The sequence below is a fragment of the Biomphalaria glabrata genome, chromosome 7, assembly GCF_947242115.1.
Source record: "Biomphalaria glabrata chromosome 7, xgBioGlab47.1, whole genome shotgun sequence".
NCBI lineage: Eukaryota > Metazoa > Mollusca > Gastropoda > Planorbidae > Biomphalaria > Biomphalaria glabrata.
The window spans coordinates 27,692,318-27,709,511 of record NC_074717.1 but is presented as its reverse complement, the minus strand read 5'-3'; the positions used below and the strand labels follow the sequence as shown (position 1 = coordinate 27,709,511).

The 17,194-nt window shown below is 40.1% G+C and overlaps 2 protein-coding genes across 4 annotated transcripts in view; both read right to left on the bottom strand.

Moving 5' to 3' along the window:
- LOC106051403 (beta-1,3-glucan-binding protein-like) overlaps positions 1–15,107 on the bottom strand; it is a 44,841-nt gene extending 29,734 nt beyond the window's left edge. The window contains exons 1-3 of one of the 2 annotated variants that reach the window (XM_056034255.1): positions 14,978–15,107; positions 4,510–4,614; positions 3,509–3,589 (exon numbers count right to left, since the gene is read on the bottom strand). In XM_056034255.1, coding sequence (XP_055890230.1) covers positions 3,509–3,589; positions 4,510–4,612 — 184 coding nt within the window. In that variant the 5' untranslated portion in view covers positions 4,613–4,614; positions 14,978–15,107. 2 annotated transcript variants of the gene reach the window in all.
- An 858-nt stretch (positions 15,108–15,965) lies between these two features.
- The window catches only part of LOC106064155 (beta-1,3-glucan-binding protein-like), a 40,216-nt gene continuing 38,987 nt past the window's right edge, over positions 15,966–17,194 (bottom strand). For both annotated transcript variants that reach the window (XM_056034637.1, XM_056034638.1), the window contains exon 13: positions 15,966–16,232. In XM_056034637.1, the coding sequence (XP_055890612.1) occupies positions 16,029–16,232 (204 nt within the window). In that variant the 3' untranslated portion in view covers positions 15,966–16,028. The remainder of the gene's footprint in view (positions 16,233–17,194) is intronic.

Below are 17,194 nucleotides of genomic sequence, written 5' to 3'. Positions count from 1 at the left end.
TACATTAAATGTTGTGACCTTTGTCAAAGAGGTAGACACCCAGGAAAAGCTGGAAAGGTAGAACTAGGGCGCATGAATATTATTTCCACTCCATTTGCTAAAGTTGCTATTGATATCATAGGACCACTCCAAATGACAGATCGGAAGAATAGATTCATTTTAACGTTGGTTGATTTGGCAACAAGATGGCCGGAAGCTGTACCACTACCTAATACAACAACACCAGTAGTAATAGAAGCTCTAAGTGCTATTTTTACTAGAATAGGATTCCCGGAACAGATACTCTCTGATAATGGATCTCAATTCAGATCCGAATTATACAAAGAAATATGTCAGTTTTTTTAAATAAAGATTGTTAAATCAACACCATTTCACGCCATGTCAAATGGGGGCGTAGAACGCTTTAACGGGACTTTGAAGTGCATGCTGAGAAAGACGGCCGAAGCAGAACCTAAGAATTGGGATAGAGTTATAAATGCACTTCTGTTTGCGTACAGAGAGGTACCAAATGAGTCTACTAACATTTCCCCTTATGAAATGTTGTATGGAAGGAAAGTCAGGGGGCCTAAGTCAATTCTAAAGGATCTTTTTACTAATCAACAGGTAGAACCAGAAATAAAGAATGTGTTTGACTATTTATTAGACCTAAAAAGTAGGCTGGCTGTGGCTTGTCAAATAGCTCAGAATAATAGCTCAAAACGTAAGGAAAATTATAAAAGGTATTATGATAGAAATAGCAAAGAAAAAGATATTCAAACAGGTGATTCTGTCCTTTTACTGAAACCACAGGGACAGAATAAGTTAGCCTTGCACTGGGAGGGGCCTTATAAAGTAGAAAAAAGAATTAACAAGTTTAATGTAAAAATAAAGAAAGGCAATCGAGTAAAAATTCTTCATGTTAACAGATTAGTAAAATATCACGAAAAAAACAACACGGAATGTACGGGTAAGGAAAATAGTGATCTACAACTCTCGGGAAGTGCGTCTCATGTATTGTATGGGGGTCAAGGGGAAGAATTATTACATGCGTGCATAGCGTCCCTTGTAACCGACCAGGAAGATGATAACCAAGAGGATGAAGTTACTGAGTTACCTACTCTTGAGAGTACAAATTCCAGGGAACATATTAGTATCAATACTGAATTAACCGAATCCCAAAGAGAACAGATTCAGACGCTAGTTGAGAAGTATAAAGATATAATTACTGATATACCGGGTAAAGCGAAGGTTAAATCATTCAACATTGAGCTCACAACAGAAAAGCCTATTACACTGAGGCCATACGCAGTTCCTATTCATATGAGAGATGTCTTAGACAAGGAGATAGAGAACATGATTGAAATGGACATTATTGAAGAGTCTCAATCGCCCTATGCCTTTCCTGTCGTTTTGGTTAAGAAAAAAGATTCAACAGTACGTACTTGCATAGATTTTCGGAAATTAAACGCGGTTACCAAATTTGACGCGGAGGCTATTCCAGACCAAGAAGATCTTTTCTTACAACTTAATAGTGCCAAATTTTTTACAAAGATAGATCTAACAAAAGGCTTCTGGCAAATACCAATAGAAGAGAATAGTAGGAAATACACTGCATTCAGGGTACCAAGTGGTCACTTTCAATTTAAATATCTACCGTTTGGTCTGCTTAATTCTCCTAGTTTTTTTAATCGGACTGTTAGGACCATTCTTAAAGGACTGGAAAATGTTGTGTTTTATTTTGATGACATTTGTGTATTCGGGCATGACTGGTCATCACACTTAATAGCACTAGAGAAAGTGTTGTCCAGGCTAAAAGAATATGGGTTTACTATCAAGCCAAGCAAACTCGAAATCGCGTATCCTAAAATAACTTTCTTGGGTAATATTGTAGGTGAAGGAAACATATACCCAGAACCCAATAACAGAGACAAGGTATTAAATATAAAAGCACCAAAAACGAAAAAAGAGGTTCGATGTTTGCTAGGTATTGCTAATTTTTATAGCAGATTTATTCCACCGTTCGCGGAAATAGTATTTCCAATTACTGGATTGTTAAAAAAAGGGACACCGACGAGGGTCAATTGGACTCCAGAATGTGACCGGGCATTAAGAAAAATTCAAATGTGCATGACACGAGATCCTATACTGAAATTACCAGACGTTAATAGACCATTTATTGTGCAAACAGACGCGTCGGACATAGCCATATCATGTTGCCTTTTGCAGGAAGTAAAAGGAATATTCCATCCTGTTAAGTTCTTGAGCAGAAAACTGTTGCCCAGAGAACAACGGTATTCTGTAATAGAGAGAGAATGCCTTGCCATTGTTTGGGGGGTGCAACGCTTGTCCAGATATTTATATGGCGCTAAATTCACAATTCAGTGTGACCATAGACCACTGGCCTTTTTGAAGAGCGCAACATATGGGAATAATAGAATTTGTCGTTGGGCTCTATTATTACAATCATTTAACTTTAATGTAGAACATCTAAAGGGCAAACTAAATGTAATTGCTGACTTTCTATCTAGACTAACAGAATAGACCAACATGACATTGATTACAGATAACTGACATTTAATAGTTATTCATTTCAAAGTTATTTGTTTGCTAGGATTGGGGATATGTAATTAACCGCCTTTTACAAAAGGTAGAATATATGTTTGCACACTATTTTTTGTTTACATGTTGATATATATATATAATTATAATTGCTTAGTATGTTGTATATAACATTTACATTTCGGAAAATATGCTTGTTCACTGACTATTTTTTTTGTTTACATGTTGATATATATGTATATATATATTTATACATATAATTATTATTGCCTAGCAGGTTGTGTATAGTATTGACATTTCATGTGGATACATCGGTTTTTTTTGTGTTTTTTTTTTTACAAACTGTAGGCTATGTTTTAGTACCAAGATTACTTTTGTTTGCATGTTGATATATTTACGTTTGGAAAATCTCTTTATTGGAAGTTTGTCTGTTTTAAATGAACCCAGAAACAGACAAAAATTAAAGGGGGGAGAAATGTCAGGACTGAGTTCTGGTCAGCCTGGGTCTCCTGTTTACTGTAGAGGAGAAGGGGGGCAATTCAGGTGGTTGATTTCAAAACTGTTATTGTTTTGGGTTGTTTTTGTTTGGTGAGAGGTTTTTGTTGAACAATGTAACTCATGATAAAGCAGTGTGTTTTTGTTCCTAGTCCAGGACAGTTGGACTTTTTGGATATATATAGTCTAAGTGTAGACTCTAACTATTTTTCTGTATTATAGTGAAAATAATGTAATTAAACATGTTATATGTCGGTAAAGTGGCATTCTGAATCTTATTTTGTCATTGTACGTGTCATTATGGTATTATCCAGGACTTGGGTACATTTAGCATGACACATACAGATATTAGTGGAAGTAGGCCTTCCATCCAGATAGACAGAAGAGTGACTTGATACAAACTTTGTGACAACACTTGTATGGTGTGACCTGGTCAACGAGGTCAGATTGTTTTGTCGACATTGTTTGAACTTACTTGTTAGAACTCCAGTTTCCTTGTAATTAACTTTCTTGACATTATAAATGAAGGTCACAGATTTAATCAACTTGTCAGTGGCTGAGAGTAAAAAGTATAACTATTAAACACATTCACCAAACAAGAAACACAAAACTATTAAACACATTCACCAAACAAGAAACACACAACTATTGGACACATTCACCAAACAAGAAACACACAACTATTGGACACATTCACTAAACAAGAAACACACAACTATTGGACACATTCACCAAACAAGAAACACACAACTATTGGACACATTCACTAAACAAGAAACACACAACTATTGGACACATTCACTAAACAAGAAACACACAACTATTGGACACATACACTAAACAAACACACAGCTCTAAAAAAAAAATGATGTATGCAAACAACAAACACACAGCTCTAAAAAAAAATTATGTATGCAAACAACAAACACACAGCTCTAAAAAAAAATTATGTATGCAAACAACAAACACACAGCTCTAAAAAAATTATGTATGCAAACAACAAACAAACAGCTCTAAAAAATGTATATACGCAAACAACAAACACACAGCTCTAAAAAATGTATATATGCAAACAACAAACACTTCACGGATAGATTTACACAAAGTGAACGATCTCATGCTATCTTTTAAACTATGAACCAAATTTTTATGAACAAAAATGGTGATTTGAATATAAGGAAACTTAGGGACAAAATTCCAGCGATCAAAACGATTTTTTTTTTTGGGGGGGGGGGAATCTGAATGGTTAAACGTCTTGTTTACGCTGTAGAGTTTTGCATGGTGCCTCAACGGTCCGACAGACTAAGGGATAGGTAAAAGTATAGGTAATGTTATTATTCGGAGTTGTCCAATTGAAGGGTTTCTCTTTCGTGCCCTCGGCAGTGCGGTTCGCTATATTAACCACTTTCTCTCATTAAGATTTGGTCCCTGGTACTAGATGTAATATGTATTTGTTTTTTTAAAACCAACACTCACCTGGCAATGTGAGCTCAAGAATCGACTTTTTGTACTTAATGTCCACTTTGGTCTCACACGTGACTAAACTGACCAATGAAGCAATCAGAAGTAACCTTAACATTTCTGTAGGCATGAAAATACTCAGTTTCAAAATATATGCAAAGAACTTAATCATTGTGTTTTAGTTCCTTTACTTGTACAACGTACAACAGTGATCGAATACGTTGGGACGAATACATCGAGTTAGCTAGCAAGATCCTTGGAGTACTTAATGTAGATAGAAAATGGAAAGATTGCGGTTCTCAAGTTATCCCATGCTCTAGCCATTGTATTCCCCATTTCTATCTCTTCAATATTGAAGCATATGTTAAATCAACTCCTATCCTGGCGTCTATTTTTGTTTTCATTTTGAGCGAGACATGAATTCAAAGACACAGTAACTAAGAATAAATACGTTCAGATAGACACACAAATAATTGCACATTTTTGTACAAAGACAAGCTTATATAGTTGTTCCTTCCTCCCACTAGAGCAAGGAATGGGTTTCCTTTATAAGCCTTTGCTTCAACATACACAGCTAGATTGACACGCATAGGAAGAAACGTCTGTAATTTATAAGATAAGATAGGAATAAAAGGACTGGTCAAACTTTCCTAGGTAGACAGGACATTGTCCTGACTTAGCAGAGTTAAAACTTAATAAACATGCATGACTAACTGACACATGGAAATTCGTTGGACGTAATTATCTTCTGTTTTGTAGAAACGTTTTAAATTCTACATTTATGTTGAACGTGTACGGCTGTATACACTACATACATACACGACTATATACACTACATATATACACGACTGTATACACTACATACATGCACGACTGTATACACATTCTCACGACGTTACACAAACATAAACAAATAGTAACTATTTCACCACATTCACCCCGCCTAGAATTAAAATAGCAAGTTAAGTAATATACTAGGCCGTAGTATAAATAAATAAGAATACTAGTACCTGTAATACAATAGATCAATAAATAGTGCCAACAATTATTAGTTTTTCATGTAAACAATTTGAATAGTGTCACAAGTAAACATAAAACCAGTATCAGTAGTATGATTGGTAAACAATTACTATTTTCTGTTTTAACAATAAGAGATAGTGTAGTAGGTAAACATAAACTCTAGTATCAGTAGTAACAGTACCAGTTTATATAGTCGATATAAGTAAACAACACTTGACCCTATAGTTCCGTCTGGTTCTTCTCTCTCTTAAGTTGTAACGGGATTGACTATCCTGTTCTACGGTTTGTGAGTCATGAGTGAGTTCCTGAGCGTCCAGTGGCGTAAGATGGTTCTGTGTATTTTGAAGTTCATCAACTTTTGGTACGGGGTACGCGTCGAGGTAAGTGAATCGATTGATGGTTTGACTAGAGTCAATAACCATTCTCTTTTTGTGCCTTTCATTCGTTGTTACAATTATTTGGGCTCGCCACTGGGACGTGGAAGGCTCAATAATTTTGCCAGCTAGAAGTCTCTTGATATCAGTTTGAATGAATTTGTAGTCAGGCATAGAATATTTTCTAGAATTAGTGGCTATGGGGTGACAGTCAGGAGCAAGATTAGCGAAGAGGCGTGGGGCTTCAACTCGTGCTTCTTCCAGCATACAGACCTGGAGAGTGCTTCGTTTTCCTTCAAATGGGATCATCAGTTTTTCGTGCTGGCTGATGAAATCTAGCCCTAAGATTACATCAGATACTAGTCCATCTAGTAGTGAGAGCTTCACACTTTCGTATTGTTCATCTTTGTACTTTATTTTGGCGAAAATGTGTCCGTGAGTAGTGCTAGAAAGATGTGTAGAGGCCATGTAGATTCTGTTGCTGGACGTTTCTAATTTCCATTTGTACCTTTTAGCAATTGAAGAAGATATATAGCTTTCACTGCTCCTCGTATCTAAGAGAGCCTTCAATGATACTTCATTGACGAGTATTGAAATAGTAGATTTAGTAAGGCCGGACGCTGGTGTCGATGCCCAGGAAGATCCAACGGTTGTAGTCCGTGACGTCTCATCACCTGCTTTCACTATGGCTGAGGTTATAGATTTGAGTGTCTGTCTGGTCGATCTGCAGACTTTCTGGAAATGGCCTCTTTAGCCACACAAGTTACATGTCACGAGCTGGACATCCAAAGCGTTGATGTGGGCTGTTTCCACAAAAGAAACATCTTTTACTAGTCGCCGCACTCACCTCGTGATCTAATTTTGTCTGAGAAACCTCTCCACCTCGGCGCTGGCTCCACACGGAGTTTCAGAGTAGATGTTATACGCCATGGCATGGTTATGGGCGTATTCAAGTTGTCTTGCCTATTAATAGGCGCACTGTAGAGTTAGAGTAGATTTCTCTAAGAGTTGCAGCCTTATGCTGTTTGAAGCCAGTCCAGTAATGAAGGCGTCTCTTTTTAAGATGTCTCTGTGTTCTTCAGCAGTGACAGCCTTAAAGTCGACGTCTTTGGCCATACTTTTAAGCTTTAGTAGGAAAGAGTCAACGGTTTGTCCGTTCTCTTGTCGACAAAGAGTTATCATGTGCCGTGCAAAAATTTCGCTTTTAGGCTTCAAGTAGACATTTTGTAGAACTTTGATTCTTCGAACGTTGTACACTCACTTATGTACTGAAATACTCTCGAAGAAACGTAGTTTTCAAGTGTTATCTTTTTGTCAATCTCGCAGTGAGAGACTGAGGAGATGAAATTCTCAAACGTTCTGAGCCAGTGCAGCCACTTCTCTGCAGCCGATGGCGAGCTAGGCTCTATGTCTAGCTCTTTTGGCCTAAATGACGATCCATTTGTATAACTATTTTTACTTACAGATTGAGAATAGTGTTGAACAAAGATCCAAATAAGATACATGAGACACATAGATCCATAGAATTGAAAATTTCTAGTTTAATCAATTGTAATAAGAAATAAAGGAACCCTAAAGAGTCACCCAAAACAAGGCTTTATTCAACTAGAACGACACTTAAACTGACGAAAAAGACTTGGACAGTAGCACACTAAATCAATGTTGTGAACACATTCTCACGTTACACAAACATAAACATATGGTAACTATTTCACCACAATACACTACATACATGCACCACTATATACACCACATACATGCACGACTATATACACCACATACATGCACGACTATATACACCACATACATGCCCCACTATATACACTACATACATGCCCCACTATATACACCACATACATGCACCACTATATACACCACATACATGCCCCACTATATACACCACATACATGCCCCACTATATACACCACATACATGCCCCACTATATACACTACATACATGCACGACTATATACACCACATACATGCACCACTATATACACTACATACATGCCCCACTATATACACCACATACATGCCCCACTATATACACTACATACATGCCCCACTATATACACCACATACATGCACCACTATATACACCACATACATGCCCCACTATATACACCACATACATGCCCCACTATATACACCACATACATGCCCCACTATATACACCACTTACATGCCCCACTATATACACCACATACATGCACCACTATATACACTACATACATACACGACTATATACACTATATACATACACGACTATATACACTATATACATACACGACTATATACACTACATACATGCACGACTATATACACTACATACATGCCCCACTATATACACTACATACATGCACGACTATATACACTACATACATACACGACTATATACACTACATACATGCCCCACTATATACACTACATACATGCACGACTATATACACTACATACATGCACGACTATATACACTACATACATACACGACTATATACACTACATACATGCACGACTATATACACTACAGACATGCACGACTATATACACTACATACATACACGACTATATACACTACATACATACACGACTATATACACTACATACATACACGACTATATACACTACATACATACACGACTATATACACTACATACATACACGACTATATACACTACATACATGCCCCACTATATACACTACATACATGCACGACTATATACACTACATACATACACGACTATATACACTACATACATACACGACTATATACACTACATACATACACGACTATATACACTACATACATACACGACTATATACACTACATACATGCCCCACTATATACACTACATACATGCACGACTATATACACTACATACATACACGACTATATACACTACATACATACACGACTATATACACTACAGACATGAATGCTATTGTGATTTCAATTTAAATTGTCCCTGATGTGTCAATTATAATTCCTATTATTGTTTTCTTACTGTCCTACTTTCAACAATATCATTCTATTTGATCAGTGTTTCCCAAACTGTGTTCTGCGTGTCTTAGAGTTCCACGAGGTCTGAATAGATGTTCCATGAACCATTGGAAATTCTATAAAAACATATTTATACGCTTTGATAGCTTTGTGACTCCATACAAAACATCGAAACTTCAGTCAGAGAGATAGTTGAATAGTGAGATGTTCCCATGTATAATTAGTTGATGTTGATTGTTGATTTGAGGCACATTGGCACAATTTAGGCCATGTCGTGCCTGCAGTCCCTTAAGGACTACTCTCTCTCTAAACAACAAGGGCCAGATTCTATACAGTCATATAATTAATATCAAGGTCTATTCACAGTTAAAATAGTAAAGGTAGTAAAAATTTAAATATTTGGTAAAAATCTAATGTAAATAGTGCATGTTCACAAATTCAGAAATCAGATCTTCGTAGATAGCCCCACTTCCCGAATAAAGCCCAGTACCTTCCCAGGGTCGACATTATTAAATAGTGTTTTTAGATTAGTGGCTCTAAAATATTTCGTCCTGACATCCTGGTATCTGGGGCAATCAACGAGGATATGTTCCACGGTGAGGCGAGAGTCACAGTACTTGCAAAGTGGGGGCTCCTCTCTCTTCAGTACGAAAGAGTGCGTGATGTAGGTGTGGCCAATCCTAAGTCTGGACATGGTTGTGCTACCACGCCTTGTCAGACCCTTAGATGTGGGCCGCCACCTGACATCCGCCACAATCTGCCTGAGTTTACTGTGAGTCTCAGCCTCCCATCGGTTCTGCCACTCTCGATAGGTGGCAGAGGCAATACTTTGTCTCAGGTCCGAGTAGGGAATTTGGGTTCCTGACACCGCATGATTTAGGGCTCTCTTTGCTTCTCTGTCTGCGGCTTCGTTTCCCTCAATGCCAACATGGGAGGGGACCCAGATGAAGGTGACATCCCTACGGTCGGCTGTTATTAGGTCCAACAGCTTCAGGCTCTTATGTACCAATGGGATGTCAGTCTTCATCCGCCCCAAAGCTTGCAATGCAGATTTGGAGTCGGAGCAGATTATAAATTTACTCCTTTCTGATGCTTTTACGGCCATAAGTGCAAGCAATATTGCGTGCAATTCGGCCGTAAAGATGGAGCAGCCATCGGGGAGTCTACGGGAGATTGTTTTGTTCCGAAAGGAGCAGGCACACGCGACCTTTCCCTCCATTTTGGATCCGTCTGTGTAGATGGTGCCACAATCTCCGTAGCTCTCCTGCAGTTCCCTAAAGTGGACTTGTAGTATGCTTGGGTCTGTATTTTCTTTTTTGAAATTAAGAAGGGATAAATTTAATTTGGGTTTATTCATTAGCCAAGGAGGATTCTGAGGGGTTTCTATTTTAGAGATTTGGACAATGTGTGGGGTTAAATTTTGGATGGGTTCTCTCATTCGAAGGCCCAACGGCTGTATGACGTTAGGCCTTCGATTGTATAATTCTACCTCTGTGGGGTTAAATATGGAGTCAAAAGCAGGGTTCGTGGGGTTGGATTTTAGCTTGACTATATACTGCATTGCAAGCTTTTTCATTCTTATATCCATGGGGAGTTCTCCAGCCTCCACATGGAGACTTGGGATAGGTGATGTACGAAACGCGCCGAGACAGAGACGCAGGGCAGCATTTTGTATTGGTTCCAGTATTTTTAGGTACGACTTCCTTGCTGCTCCATATATTATGGATCCGTAGTCTAGCTTGGATCGAATTAGACTCCGATAGAGCAGCAGCAAGGTATCTCTGTCAGCTCCCCAGTCCGTATGGCTGAGTACTCTTAGTATGTTTAATGACTTTTGGCATTTCTTCCTAAGTTCCTTAATGTGGGGGAGAAAATTAAATTTGGAATCTAAGGTGAGGCCTAAAAATTTTGTAGTTTTCACGACAGGGATCTTCTTTTTGTGTATAAATAGTTCAGGGTCTGGGTGGAGTCCCCTTAGATTACAAAAATGTATACTAATTGTTTTGGAGTCTGAGAATTTGAAACCATTATAGTTTGCCCAACCCCGAATTTTGTTTAAACATAACTGTAATTTCCTTTCTAAGGTGTTCATGTTTTTCCCATAAGTAAGAATGACAAAGTCATCGACATACAAAGAGCAATCTATGCCAGGGGACAGCGCATTTATGATGCTATTTATTTTAATGTTGAACAGGGTGACTGACAGAATGCTGCCCTGGGGTACACCCATTTCCTGGTCATGAGTGTCAGAAGCGGAGTTGCCCACTCGGACCTGAAATTTTCGATCTTTCAGGAATTCCTCCACAAAACGGGGGAGGTGTCCCTTAAGCCCCATAAGCGCCAGGTCACGTAGAATGCCATGTTTCCAGGTTGTGTCATAGGCCTTTTCTATATCGAAGAATACAGCTACTAGATGTTCTCTTCTGAGTAATGCATTTCTAATATAAGCTTCCAGCCTTACCAGGTGGTCAGTTGTTGTCCGCCCCTGCCGGAATCCGCATTGGTAGTTTGAGATCACTTTATTCCTTTCCAGGTACCAGACCAGCCTACTGTTAATCATTCTTTCCATGGTTTTGCAGATGCAGCTTGTTAGTGCTATTGGTCGATAGTTAGCTGGGTCAGAGCCGTCTCTTCCCGGTTTAGGTATCGGTATAACTGTGGCTTTCCTCCAGCTGTTTGGGAAAGCGCCTGTTTGCCACACACAGTTATAGACCCCTAGTAGGACTGCCAATGAGGGTTCGGGAAGGTGCTTGAGGAACTGGTAATGGATTTCGTCTTCTCCAGGCGCTGTGTCATGTGACTTGTCCAGCGATTCCCTCAGTTCCTCAAGCGAGAACGGTTTGTTGTAGTCTTCATTGTTCTCTGACCTGAAATCAATGGGGTGTCTTTCCTCCCTGGTTTTGACTTTTTGGAACTCTGGCGTGTAGTGTGCAGTGGATGATTTTTCTGCTATTGAGGATGCAAGGCAGTCAGCTATTTCTCTGGGGGACGTGACAGTTCGTCCTTGGTTTTTCAAATGCCCTATTGCATTTGATTCTTTCCCTTTGATTCGCCTTACTGCCTTCCAAACCGCTCTAGCAGAAGTTTTGGCATCCAGACTGCCGACAAAACTTCTCCAGGAATTCCTTTTGGCTGACCGTATGGTTTGTCTAGCCTTTGCTCTAGCTATCCTGAATAGCTTTAGGTTTTCCTGGGAAGGATTCTTTATAAATGCAGCCAGTCGTTTTTTCCTATCACCAATAGCACTTTTGCAAGCTGTATCAAACCATGGTTTGCTAGGCCGTTTTGGATTTGCAGAGGTTAGGGGTACAACTTTCCTGGCTATACTTAGTAGCTTGCTAGCAAAGGTATCAGCTGGGTTCTGTTCATGGAGGATATTTTCTGTGATATCCTCAGAGCATCTTTTTTGGAATTGTTCCCAATCGGCCTTATTCAGTTTCCACCGCTGAGGTCGTCCCAATGAAGGGAGATTGTTAGTAATGATGATTGGGAAGTGATCACTTCCCCGTAGATCATTGCTAACTGACCATTTAAAATCGTCCAGAAGTCCGGGGACGCATACGGTGAGGTCAATGCATGTGAATGATCCAGTTCCTGGGTGCAAGTAGGTCGGTGATGCATCATTAAGTATGCATAAATCATGTTGGAGGAAGATATCCTCCAGCATACGACCTCTTGTGTCGGTATTGTTGGATCCCCACATGGTGTTATGGGCATTGAAATCCCCAAGGATTAAATAAGGCCAGGGGAGTTGTTTCAATAGGTCCTCCATGTCTGTTCGGTTTAATGGAGCGCCTGGTGGTAGATACAGGCTGCAGCAAGTGATAACCTTGTGAAGGGTTATCCTAGCTGCTACGGCCTGTAGTGTGGTCTGTAGTTCTACCCTCTCATGGGGGATGCTATCCTTCACAAGGATACAGACTCCACCTGATGCTCTCTCTGCATCCTCAACATTCTTGGTGTAAGCACGGTAGCTTCGGAAGCTGATGCAATCTTTCAGAAATGTTTCCTGTAAGCAGACAGCTACAGGAGTCTCAGAGTCCATCAGTAGCTGCATTTCCTCGTAATTGGCCTTGAGGCCTCTACAATTCCACTGTACAATTCTGGAATCCATGGCTTATTCTAGATGACCTACTTGGAGCTATTTGGCCTTGGGAGGCCCCCGGAGGGGTTTCCCTTTATTCCAGTGACCTTGGTATTTTTATTCTTGGGTTTGGATGGAGAGGAGGACAACCCCCTTTTGGGGGAAGTCTTTCTCTCTGGAGAGGGGAGATCCCTCTGGTTAGAGCGGAGGTTATTTCCTCCTCTCTCACCTCGGGCATCCTCTCCGCTTTGATTTCTCCCCTTAGGGAGTTGGTCAACCTCTAACTCGGTAGAGGTTGGGGTGTCTGGCTGGGTTCTCTGAGGAGAACCTGTGTCAGACATGATGTCTCCGGGTTCTCCCGGAGTATTGGTTTTGACATGCTGCTCAGTCTCCATGCTCTCATCAGCGAGCACAGAGAACCTGTTCTTTAGCATGACAACAGGGCTTTCTTGTTTCTTCAGAGGTGTGTTCTTTGGCGGTGTTTTCTTCTGAGTTGGGGGAGGAGGAGGGGGTGGTGGGGTCAATGTGTCCGTCTGTGTGGCTATGGATCTTCCTTTCTTAGCAACAGCCTGGGCGTAGGTCTTTGTCAAGCCGAATTGGCCCTTGGGTAGGGCCAGTACAGCCGATTTCGCCTGGCTAAAGGTACATCCGTTTCTTGCCTTGTACTCCTGCACGGCAACCTCCTGTTTCCACACAGGGCAGTCCTTGGAGTAGGCTGAGTGGCCAGCTTGACAGTTTGGGCATTTGAACTGGGCTGTGCAGCCCTTGTCCTCATGACCCTCTCCAGCACATCTGGCACACACAGTGTTCCTCTTGCAGACTGCCGCGCCGTGTCCATAACCCTGGCACTTGAAGCACCTCATGGGGTTAGGTATGTAGGGCCTCACTGGAACTCGTAGGTATCCTGCCTTCACATACTCTGGCGGTGTCCTAGTTCCGAATGTGAGGATAATAGTGGCGGTTTTGACCTCCTCACCCTCCCTGCGCCTGGTAATGCGCCGGGCATGGGTGACTCCTTCAATGCCCTCCACTATTTCCTTCTCGGAACATTCCAGTAGGTCCCTAGAGCTGATTACACCTCTGCTGGTGTTCAGACTCTTGTGTGGCATGACTTCCACTTGGAGATCACAGAGTCTTCTGCATCTTAAAAGCCCATCAGAGTGTGTCTTGCTGTCTACTTCTACAAGGAGTTCCATTGTTTTGTGTAGCTTAGACACACTCTTGGGCTCTCCCACTACTGACTTGAGTCCCTTATAGATAATAAAAGGGCTCAACTTGGTCAGGCTTTTTCCCTCCTCTGTGCATCTAACCACCAGAAATGATGGCCAGGTGGCACAGCTTTTTGGGACCTCCTCTTTTTTATCGTCAATTCGTCGTTTCTTGCCCAGACATAGGTCTGGGGCAAGTAGTTTTGTGTGTGGTTTTTTTTCCGTATATATTTTGGTTAATTCGGCACCTGTGCTCCCCACCCGCCATCGAGTCCAACAAGGGGACGGGCCATTCGGATGTCCAGAATGAGCCCGCCAGGGCTACACAGGTGCTATACTCAGCTGCTACATCGGACATGTGTCCGATACAGCAGCTCCCTGATTGACCCTCCAGCCACCGCCCTCCAGCATAGGTCGACGCATAGTTAGTTGATCTAAGTTCAAAGTACGATTGGAAATGTAAATCTGTCAAACATTTTGTACAGGTATTTTACTCACTGAAACATGCTTTTTGTGTAATAAATTGAACAATTTATAGTGTACACAAAGTTTCAACAGAAATGGCATAAACTTCAAGAACAAGAGCTAGTACTGATAGAATTCAAAACAATATATATAAATACTAGTCAATCGTAATGCTACATTTAGAATATTGTTTAATTTTTTGATTAAGAAAAGAAAAAAAATCCAATTTTAAACGAGTAGGGCAAATTGTTCCGCTAAATTGTCAAAATTTGCGATGTGCTCCGTTGTATAAAAAGCTTACAATGAATTAGATACTATCTATACAACCCACCTGATTACTTGAACTACTTATGCAAGAAGAATGTAACCAGCCTTTGGAGTGAACTGCTTCTAAGTATCAGAAGGACCAAAAACATCGATCGTTATTTTCAATAAAGATCTTCTACAAAACGATTACACGCTTAGGGCTAGACATTAGCCGCTGACTAATTAATCTTGAAGCTAATGAAGCCATTGATCAAAAGAGATCAATGTGATATGTTCAGTTTTGCGCTACTTTAGTATTCATTCTTGTAAAATCTTGATATTTATTGCATTTTATTAATAGTTAATGTATATTTTGTAAATGTAAGATTAAAATGTGAAACAGTCAAACAGACACAACACCATATGTACATGTTTTCTTTGTTAGACTTTAAATACTTTTGGACTTTATGGAAACCTGCATGTCTCAAACTTATACTTGTGACACACCTAGACCCAATTTAGTCGGCTGTAAGCTCCCCTGGGGGTGTCCTGGGTTTGAGTCTCTGGCGTCAAGCGTTACTCTGAATTTCTGAGCTTCAGAAACCCATTCTCTTCGGGTCTACAATACACTATTTCTCTTAATAAGAAGAGTGAACTTAAAATACAAATCAAATCGCGAGACTTTGGGACAGGTCGAAACTAAAGCGAGGGAGACATTTGAGGCAGTACTAAGTAAGTTTGTCAAGGGCCTAATCATCTCAAGTACATCCTCTTGTTTAGCATGATGTCATGTAAACACGTCAACAGATAAATGTGCTCGTTCTAACGCAAGAAGGTATCAACCTCTAGGATGTCGCTTCAAAGGCTACTTGAAAAAGAGCCTTACGTAAATATTTCTTAAAAAATGTTCTTTTGTAAATTAAATTTGGTTCATATTGAGACTATTAAATATATATTTTATACCTCAACAATACAACCCATTGTGTTCATCATTGAAACAAACAAACAAACAACGATAAAACAAACTGATAGCCCAAAAGGTTAAGACACACACACATACAATACTCTGGTAATAGCTTTTAAACAATTTATTACTAATTATCAGCAACAAACAGAAAAAGAAAGACACATTCTGATTAGAAGTTTTTAAACTCCACCCAGTCCACTATCAAGGCTGCTTTATCTCCTTGCCACGTGGGCAGCCACTCATTACGACCGTTCCAGAAATCTTCCGCGGCCTTTAGAGAATTATCTGCCCATGGTTTCTTCCTTTCCCAGTTGCGTTCGTCGCTGAAGTAACCGCTGACACCACCAACAGAGACCTTCAAGCTCATGAAGAACTGTGGACAAACAGGAGACCAACTGTAGGACTGGCTTAAATTACAGCGTGGGTCGAAATACTAAATAGAAGAGAGACTATATTACATTCGGCGACACAAGCTCTGAAACAAAATTCCAGAATTGTGAAATTGACCAAATGTAAAAAAAAAAAAACAAAAAAAATACGAATCTAGGCTCTCTCTTAAAACCTCAACATTAAGCTCTCACACATCTGTGTCAAATATGGTTACACACAATTGTCATATCTGGGCGTCATGGTCTCTCATTCAAAACACAAACATTAGTGTCGAACCATAGCTCTAAATACACAAAACCAGACTCTAAACACACTAACATCCGTATCAAACCAGGGCTCTAAACACACAAACATCAGTGTCAAACCAGGGCTCTAAGCACACAAACATCCGTGTCAAACCAGGGCTCTAAACACACAAACATCCGTGTCAAACCAGGGCTCTAAACAAACAAACATCCGTGTCAAACCAGGGCTCTAAACACACAAACATCCGTGTCAAACCAGGGCTCTAAACAAACAAACATCCGTGTCAAACCAGGGCTCTAAACACACAAACATCCGTGTAAAACCAGGGCTCTAAACACACAAACATCAGTGTCAAACCAGGGCTCTAAACACACAAACATTAGTGTCAAACCAGGGCTCTAAACACACAAACATCAGTGTCTAACCAGGGCTCTAAACACACAAACATTAGTGTCAATACAGCGCTCTAAACACACAAACATTAGTGTCTAACCAGGGCTCTAAACACACAAACATCAGTGTCTAACCAGGGCTCTAAACACACAAACATTCGTGTCAAACCAGGGCTCTAAACACACAAACATCCGTGTCAAACCAGGGCTCTAAACACACAAACATTAGTGTCAAACCAGGGCTCTAAACACACAAACATCAGTGTCTAACCAGGGCTCTAAACACACAAACATTAGTGTCAAACCA